Source organism: Nerophis ophidion, linkage group LG23 (genome assembly GCF_033978795.1).
Source record: "Nerophis ophidion isolate RoL-2023_Sa linkage group LG23, RoL_Noph_v1.0, whole genome shotgun sequence".
Classification (NCBI taxonomy): domain Eukaryota; kingdom Metazoa; phylum Chordata; class Actinopteri; order Syngnathiformes; family Syngnathidae; genus Nerophis; species Nerophis ophidion.
The window spans coordinates 42,492,800-42,503,037 of record NC_084633.1 but is presented as its reverse complement, the minus strand read 5'-3'; the positions used below and the strand labels follow the sequence as shown (position 1 = coordinate 42,503,037).

The 10,238-nt window shown below is 45.1% G+C and overlaps 1 protein-coding gene across 4 annotated transcripts in view; it reads right to left on the bottom strand.

Annotated features, from left to right (window-relative positions):
- Positions 1-10,238, bottom strand: part of gys1 (glycogen synthase 1 (muscle)) — a 64,314-nt gene that overhangs the window by 4,671 nt on the left and 49,405 nt on the right. For 2 of the 4 annotated variants that reach the window (XR_009803840.1, XM_061884708.1), the window contains exons 9-15: positions 9,517-9,623; positions 9,248-9,307; positions 4,858-5,086; positions 1,473-1,599; positions 1,301-1,396; positions 1,069-1,232; positions 239-319 (exon numbers count right to left, since the gene is read on the bottom strand). Coding sequence is in view for 2 of the 4 variants with exons in the window: in XM_061884708.1 (XP_061740692.1) it covers positions 239-319; positions 1,069-1,232; positions 1,301-1,396; positions 1,473-1,599; positions 4,858-5,086; positions 9,248-9,307; positions 9,517-9,623 (864 nt within the window). In the remaining 2 variants the exon portion in view is untranslated. Of the gene's footprint in view, positions 1-238; positions 320-1,068; positions 1,233-1,300; positions 1,397-1,455; positions 1,600-4,857; positions 5,087-9,247; positions 9,308-9,516; positions 9,624-10,238 lie in introns of all 4 variants that reach the window. The other 2 variants (XR_009803841.1, XM_061884709.1) reach the window with 2 other exon arrangements.

Below are 10,238 nucleotides of genomic sequence, written 5' to 3'. Positions count from 1 at the left end.
AATGTCCTAATTTTACAAATCTGAGTTATAATATTGTTCTGGATTTTATTAAGTGGTAAATATTGTTAGACTAAACACTAAAAGTGCAAATAAATACCGGAAATTATTCAAATGTAATAGTTTTACCAAATTTGAGTTGTAATATTGTATTGGAGCATATTTTAAAGTGTTAAATATGTATAGAAGTGAAAATGAATATTAGCAGAAATGATTGAAATATTGAGGGCGGGCGACTTACCGCGGTGGCGTCCTGAGGTTGGTAGACGTAAGACTCGGGGAAGGCCTTGGCCAGGGCCATGTGACGTGCAGACACGTAATACTGAGGAAATAACACAAACATACAAATATCATCTCATATTGTCAATTCCAGACGAGAAGCCGCTACTTTTTCCCAGCGCTTTGCACCCTGCGGCTTATAAAACGGTGCTCATGGCCAAAACACAAAGTCATTTTCATGAAACACACACAAAGACACTACTTTTTGTGCTGTGGCGCCATCTTTTGTACCACTTTGATCACTACAGGTAGTGTAGCGTCCTACCGACCAGAAGTAGAAGTGCCATTCTGTCGCCTAGCCGTCCATAGCGTACCTACTCGTATGGATTCTTCCTCCATCGCTCCAAAGAAGTTTTACAATACAACTAAAACTATTCTTAGTCACTAAAGCGTCCCACGTGTGATGTCTGCAGGAGTGTTTTCATGCATATTTGTACATGCTATCAAACTAGCTAATATGCTAACACGTTTACGTAACGTACAATGGCATTCTTTTTTTATTGTCTTAGTAAGTTCACCAAAACGTCAGTGTGGAGTTATTGAGTCCGTTTCGCTGATTCGAGAGCTAGCTTGCACAGCTAGTGAGTCCATGACCATGACCTCTGTTTTGTTTGATCGCCCGTTTTACTGCCCTGTTATTTTGAAACAAAGCAGGTACGGAAATAAACATTTACAGATTATTTCTGTGGAAATAACTCATTTCACAACATATCGTCCGGCGCGGCTAGAACATGAAACTATTTTTTCCCCTAAAATGTAGTGGGTGTGTGCTCTCCGGATTTGAAGACCTACCCTGCCGAGGTACCTCCAGTCCAGGAGGTCACTCAGACGCTCGGTGCGGTTCCTCTGGATGATCCTCTGGCGCCGGCTCTGCTTGCAGAACTGGAACAGGAAGGATGTGAGCTGGTTACATGACTCGTCCACCCCGCGATACCGCCGGTCCAGGATGTAGATGCCTGCCCGACATGAAAGGTGTGAGAGGGAGCGTCCGCGGGCGTCCGCTGGCAGGAAGTGTGAGTGGCACCGTAGGCTGAGGGGTCGGCGATGTGTTCCTCCATGAAGCAGCCGAAGCCCGACAGGTTGGTGGAGATGGAAGGGATCCCCATGACCGTGCACTCCGCTGCAAGGCAACATTCACAGTCACAGCAGCCCCATCACTCGCAGCCTGGGGAGTCCCACCTGGCGTGTAGCCCCACCTGGCGTGTAGCCCCAAGGCTCGTAGTAGGAAGGGAAGACGCCCAGGTGACATCCTCGCACAAACTCCTCGTAGTCCATGGGAAGAAGAGGCGAGGTGGAGGACAGGAACTCAGGATGGAAGATAATCTGGATGCATGGAACACCATCACTTGACATGTTCAATCACTCATCCTAGCACAGGGCTGCAGACGTACATCATGCATTATTATTATTGTTGTTTTGTTATTATTATTACAATAATTAAGTGGCTTATATTGTAGCTGTTGCATTGCATTATTATTATTGCTTTGTTTTGTTATTATCATTATTATAATAATTAAGTGGCTAATATTGTAGCTGTTGCATTGCATTATTATTATGGTTTTGTTTTGTTATTATTATTATAATAATTAAGTGGCTAATATTGTAGCTGTTGCATCATGCATTATTATTATGGTTTTGTTTTGTTATTATTATTATAATACTTAAGTGGCTAATATTGTAGCTGTTGCATCATGCATTATCATTACTATTATTATTATTCTGGTTGACTTCATTGTGACACTTTGTAAACAGCCCGGTTGTGAAGTGCTGCAAAATACAACAATCTCAATAAGTAGAACAAACACTCCTTAGTTGCAGCCCCACTTCATTATCCCGTTAGTCCACTAATCGTGAAAATAGTCAATGACTAGTCCACTATCAAAAATAGTCGTTAGTTGCAACCCCATTTCATAGTCCGATTAGTCGACTAATCATTAAGAGACTATGAAAATTGCCATAAATTGCAACCCTACTTCATAATCCGATTAGTCGAAGAATCGTTAAAATAGTCGATGACAAGTCGATTATCCAAAATAGTCACAAGTTGGATTCCTACTTCATATTCCAATTAGTCAACTAATCATTTAGATAGACTATAGAAATAGTCCTGCGATGAGGTAGCGACTTGTCCAGGGTGTACCCTGCCTTCCGCCCGATTGTAGCTGAGATAGGCGCCAGCGCCCCCCGCGACTCCGAAAGGGAATAAGCGGTAGAAAATGGATGGATGGATATAGAAATAGTCGTTAGTGGCAGCCCTACTTCATAATTCGATTAGTCGGCTAATCGTTAAGAGACTATAAAAATAGATGTAAATTGGAGCCATTTTTCATAATCCAATTAGTTGAATAGTCGTTAAAATAGTCGATGACTAGTCGACTGTCAAAAAGAGTCACAGGTTGCATCTCTACTTAATAATCCAATTAGTCAACGAATCGTTTACATAGACTAAGAAAATAGTCGTTAATTGCAGCCTGAACTTTATAATCCGATTAGTCGAATAATCGTTAAAAGTTGATGACTAGTCGACTATCAAAAAGAGTCACAAGTTGCAGCTCTACTTCAGAACTTAATTAGTCAAGTCATAATTAAGATAAACAATAAGAATGGTCGTTGGTTGCAGCCCTACTTCATAATCACCTGGACATGAATATTAACACCTGGACATGAATATTAAAACCTGGACATGAATATTAACACCTGAACATGAATATTAACCACTAAACATGAATATTAACCGCTTAACATGAATATTAACACCTGGACATGAATATTAACACCTAAACATGAATATTAACCACAAAACATGAATATTAACACCTGAACATGAATATTAACACCTGAACATGAACGCCTGAACATGAATATTAACACCTGAACATGAATATTAACCACTAAACATGAATATTAACCACTAAACATGAATATCAACCCCTGAACATGAATATTAACACCTGAACATGAATATTAACCCCTGAACATGAATATTAACCCCTGAACATGAATATTAACCCCTGAACATGAATATTGACCCATGAACATGAATATTAACACCTGAACCTGATTAACCCCTAAGCACGAATATTAACCCCTAAACATGAATATTAACCCCTGAACATGAATATTAACCCCTGACCATGAATATTAACCCCTGAAAAATGAATATTAACCCCTGAACATGAATATTAACACCTAAACATGAATATTAACACTTAAACATTAATATCAACACCTAAACACGAATATTAACACCTGAACATGAATATTAACACCTGAACACGAATATTAACAACACCCAAACATGAATGTTAACACCTAAACATGAATATTAACGCCTAAACATGAATATTAACACCTAAACACGAATATTAACCCATGAAAATGAATAATAACACTTGAACACAAATATTAACCCCTAAACATGAATATTAACACCTAAACATGAATATTAACGCCTAAACATGAATATTAACACCTAAACACGAATATTAACCCATGAAAATAATAACACCTGAACACAAATATTAACCCCTGAACATGAATATTAACACCTGTACATGAATATTAACACCTAAACAAGAATATTAACACCTGAACATGAATATTAACACATAAACATGAATATTAACACCTGAACATGAATATTAAAACCTAAACACGAATATTAACACCTAAACATGAATATTAACCCCCTGAACATGAATATTAACACCTAAACCTGAATATTAACCCCTGAACATAAATATTAACACCTAAACATGAATATTAACACCTAAACACGAATATTAACACCTGAACATGAATATTAACACCTGAACATGAATATTAACAACCACCATACATGAATGTTAACACCTAAACATGAATATTAACACCTAAACACGAATATTAACACCTAAACACAAATATTAACACCTGAACATGAATATTAACCCCTGGACATGAATATTAACCCCTGAACATGAATATTAACCCCTAAACATGAATATTAACACCTAAACATGAATATTAACAACCAAACATGAATATTAACACCTAAACATGAATATTAACACCTAAACATGAATATTAACACATGAGCATGAATATTAACACCTGAACACGAATATTAACACCTGAACATGAATATTAACACCTGAACATGAATATTAACAACACCTAAACATGAATGTTGACACCTAAACATGAATATTAAGACCTGAACATGAATATTAACACCTAAACACGAATATTAACACCTGAACATGAATATTAACAACACCTAAACATGAATGTTGACACCTAAACATGAATATTAAGACCTGAACATGAATATTAACACCTAAACACGAATATTAACACCTAAACACGAATATTAACACCTGAACACGAATATTAACACCTAAACAAGAATATTAACACCTGAACATGAATATTAACACCTAAACAAGAATATTAACACCTGTACATGAATATTAACACCTAAACAAGAATATTAACACCTGAACATGAATATTAACACCTAAACACGAATATTAACACCTAAACATGAATATTAACACCCAGTAGATGACTATCACCAGGTGGAGAGGAAGGTGTGCACACCTTGACGCGGTCGGCGGCGCTGTTGAAGAGACCTATGCGGCGCACGCAGCTGAGGATGGGGTCACTGCTGTCCTCCAACATATTGTGTGTGCAGACGGGGGGCTGGCACTGTCTCTGCGTGGCAAAGATGGCACGCTTCATGATGGTGAAGTCCTCCTTGTCCAGCATCTTGGACACGTCTGGCAGCTGGCCCCTGGACACATTCAGCACACTAACTGGCAGCTGGCCCCTGGACACATTCAGCACACTAACTGGCAGCTGGCCCCTGGACACATTCAGCACACTAACTGGCAGCTGGCCCCTGGACACATTCAGCACACTAACTGGCAGCTGGCCCCTGGACACATTCAGCACACTAACTGGCAGCTGGCCCCTGGACACATTCAGCACACTAACTGGCAGCTGGCCCCTGGACACATTAGCACACTAACTGGCAGCTGGCCCCTGGACACATTCAGCACACTAACTGGCAGCTGGCCCCTGGACACATTCAGCACACTAACTGGCAGCTGGCCCCTGGACACATTCAGCACACTAACTGGCAGCTGGCCCCTGGACACATTCAGCACACTAACTGGCAGCTGGCCCCTGGACACATTCAGCACACTAACTGGCAGCTGGCCCCTGGACACATTAGCACACTAACTGGCAGCTGGCCCCTGGACACATTCAGCACACTAACTGGCAGCTGGCCCCTGGACACATTTAGCACACTAACTGGCAGCTGGCCCCTGGACACATTCAGCACACTAACTGGCAGCTGGCCCCTGGACACATTCAGCACACTAACTGGCAGCTGGCCCCTGGACACATTCAGCACACTAACTGGCAGCTGGCCCCTGGACACATTCAGCACACTAACTGGCAGCTGGCCCCTGGACACATTCAGCACACTAACTGGCAGCTGGCCCCTGGACACATTTAGCACACTAACTGGCAGCTGGCCCCTGGACACATTCAGCACACTAACTGGCAGCTGGCCCCTGGACACATTTAGCACACTAACTGGCAGCTGGCCCCTGGACACATTCAGCACACTAACTGGCAGCTGGCCCCTGGACACATTCAGCACACTAACTGGCAGCTGGCCCCTGGACACATTCAGCACACTAACTGGCAGCTGGCCCCTGGACACATTCAGCACACTAACTGGCAGCTGGCCCCTGGACACATTTAGCACACTAACTGGCAGCTGGCCCCTGGACACATTCAGCACACTAACTGGCAGCTGGCCCCTGGACACATTCAGCACACTAACTGGCAGCTGGCCCCTGGACACATTCAGCACACTAACTGGCAGCTGGCCCCTGGACACATTTAGCACACTAACTGGCAGCTGGCCCCTGGACACATTCAGCACACTAACTGGCAGCTGGCCCCTGGACACATTCAGCACACTAACTGGCAGCTGGCCCCTGGACACATTCAGCACACTAACTGGCAGCTGGCCCCTGGACACATTCAGCACACTAACTGGCAGCTGGCCCCTGGACACATTTAGCACACTAACTGGCAGCTGGCCCCTGGACACATTCAGCACACTAACTGGCAGCTGGCCCCTGGACACATTCAGCACACTAACTGGCAGCTGGCCCCTGGACACATTCAGCACACTAACTGGCAGCTGGCCCCTGGACACATTCAGCACACTAACTGGCAGCTGGCCCCTGGACACATTCAGCACACTAACTGGCAGCTGGCCCCTGGACACATTTAGCACACTAACTGGCAGCTGGCCCCTGGACACATTCAGCACACTAACTGGCAGCTGGCCCCTGGACACATTCAGCACACTAACTGGCAGCTGGCCCCTGGACACATTCAGCACACTAACTGGCAGCTGGCCCCTGGACACATTTAGCACACTAACTGGCAGCTGGCCCCTGGACACATTCAGCACACTAACTGGCAGCTGGCCCCTGGACACATTCAGCACACTAACTGGCAGCTGGCCCCTGGACACATTCAGCACACTAACTGGCAGCTGGCCCCTGGACACATTCAGCACACTAACTGGCAGCTGGCCCCTGGACACATTCAGCACACTAACTGGCAGCTGGCCCCTGGACACATTTAGCACACTAACTGGCAGCTGGCCCCTGGACACATTCAGCACACTAACTGGCAGCTGGCCCCTGGACACATTCAGCACACTAACTGGCAGCTGGCCCCTGGACACATTCAGCACACTAACTGGCAGCTGGCCCCTGGACACATTCAGCACACTAACTGGCAGCTGGCCCCTGGACACATTCAGCACACTAACTGGCAGCTGGCCCCTGGACACATTCAGCACACTAACTGGCAGCTGGCCCCTGGACACATTCAGCACACTAACTGGCAGCTGGCCCCTGGACACATTCAGCACACTAACTGGCAGCTGGCCCCTGGACACATTCAGCACACTAACTGGCAGCTGGCCCCTGGACACATTCAGCACACTAACTGGCAGCTGGCCCCTGGACACATTCAGCACACTAACTGGCAGCTGGCCCCTGGACACATTCAGCACACTAACTGGCAGCTGGCCCCTGGACACATTCAGCACACTAACTGGCAGCTGGCCCCTGGACACATTCAGCACACTAAGTGGCAGCTGGCCCCTGGACACATTCAGCACACTAACTGGCAGCTGGCCCCTGGACACATTCAGCACACTAAGTGGCAGCTGGCCCCTGGACACATTCAGCACACTAACTGGCACACACCATTTGTTTCACCCCCCAACACCCCCACCCCTGAACTTGATTGTTTCAACTGTCAAGATAGTTCTTTGCTAACACTAAAAAAGCTATTATGCTATTGCCTCTCACGCCCCCTCCCCGAACAACACACCATGCCTCCCAGGGACATCATTGTTTTCACGCCCCCCCTGAAGTTAATGGGTTTTTTTTTATTTGTACGTGTCAAGATAGTTCTTTGCTAACACTAAAAAAGCTATTATGCTATTGCCTCTCACGCCCCCTCCCCGGACAACACACCATGCCTCCCAGGGACATCATTGTTTTCACGCCCCCCCTGAAGTTAATGGGTTTTTTTTTATTTGTACGTGTCAAGATAGTTCTTTGCTAACACTAAAAAAGCTATTATGCTATTGCCTCTCACGCCCCCTCCCCGGACAACACACCATGCCTCCCAGGGACATCATTGTTTTCACGCCCCCCCTGAAGTTAATGTTTTTTTTTTTTATTTGTACGTGTCAAGATAGTTCTTTGCTAACACTAAAAAAGCTATTATGCTATTGCCTCTCACGTCCCTTCCCTCGACACCACACCATGCCCCCCAGGGGCAAGAATGTTGTTCATGCCCCCCCCGAAGTTAATTTTAATTATTTTTTTTCATTTGTATGTGTCAAGATAGGTCTTTACTAAAGCAAAAAATACTATTACACAATTGCCTCTAACGCCCCACATTCCCCCTCGACACCTCACAGCGCCCCCTGACCAAATTATTTTCACGCCCCCCCTGAAGCCAATATTTATTTTTGTATCAAAATGTGTCAAGATACTTCTTTACTAACACTACAAAAACTATTCTACTATTGTCTCTCACGCCCCCTTCCCCTGACACGACACCATACCTCCCAGGGACATCATTGTTTTCACGCCCCCCCCCCTGAAGTTAATGTTTATTTTTTTTATTTGCATGTGTCAAGATAGTTCTTTGCTAAAATCAATCAATCAATGATTATTTATATTTCCCTAAATCACAAGTGTCTCAAAGGGTTGCACAAGCCTCAACGACATCCTCGGTAGGCCCACATAAGGGCAAGGAAAAACTCACACCCAGTGTGACGTCGGTGACAATGATGACTATGAGAAACCTTGGAGAGGACCGCATATGTGGGCAACCCCCCCTACTTTAGGGGACCGAAAGCAATGGATGTGGAGCGGGTCTAACATGATACTGTGAAAGTTCAATCCATAGTGGATCCAACACAACCCCGACACCTCATGGCGCCCCCTGACCCAATTATTTTCACGCCCCCCCGAAGCCAATATTTATTTTTGCATCTAAATGTGTCAAGATAGTTCTTTACTACACTAAAAAAAGCAATTGTGCTATTGACTTTCACGTTTCTTCTCTCACTAACCACACCATTTTCACGCCCCCCCCCCCTGAAGTGAAGGATTATTTATCTGTATGTGTGGAGATGTACGCTCTCTCCTCTCATCCCCCCCCCCCCCTTCCCCCCTCCCACAGCAACACTGATCTTGTTCTGGGGCAAACCAGCGGAGCTATGATGCCTAGCGCCGTCTGTTGTGCAGAGTTGTAACGACAAGCTACAACAGGAAGTCCCATCATAATGTGTTTAGCAGTCTTGGAAACAGTAAAAGAAAAACAAACCGGGGTCATTCCACATTTATAAAGCATGCAGAGTTGGACGTACACGAGCAGCGACTCATAAAGTTTCTTCCCGAAGCGTTCCTTCACAGTTTGAGCCGTGTCCCTGCCAGCCAGAAGGAAAGCCTCGTTAGTCCAACACCTGAGCTGCCATCCTCACTAAAACATTCATTACAACACTAATAATAATAATAATGATTATGATCAGAAGTAGAAGGAATAAAACATGATCAAACTTGATAGTAGAATATTGAATAAAAATAATAATAATAAGATAAGTAAAAAGAATAAAACATGTTTAAAATGCTCCCTCACCAAAGTTGCTTCCTGACTGCTTGGCCTTTCAGAGTCTCCACGTTGAAGTTGTTGGTGCGAGCTGGCATGATGAAGAAGGTGATGACCGTCACGTCGCTGTGATTCACCTGCACACACACACACACACACACGTCGCTGTGATTCACCTGCACACACACACACGTCGCTGTGATTCACCTGCACACACACACACACACGTCGCTGTGATTCACCTGCACACACACACACACACGTCGCTGTGATTCACCTGCACACACACACACACACGTCGCTGTGATTCACCTGCACACACACACACAAACGTCGCTGTGATTCACCTGCACACACACACACACACGTCGCTGTGATTCACCTGCACACACACACACACACGTCGCTGTGATTCACCTGCACACACACACACACACGTCGCTGTGATTCACCTGCACACACACACACACACGTCGCTGTGATTCACCTGCACACACACACACACACACACACACACGTCGCTGTGATTCACCTGCACACACACACACACACACACGTCGCTGTGATTCACCTGCACACACACACACACACGTCGCTGTGATTCACCTGCACACACACACACACACGTCGCTGTGATTCACCTGCACACACACACACACACACACACACGTCGCTGTGATTCACCTGCACACACACACACACACACACGTCGCTGTGATTCACCTGCACACACACACACACACGTCGCTGTG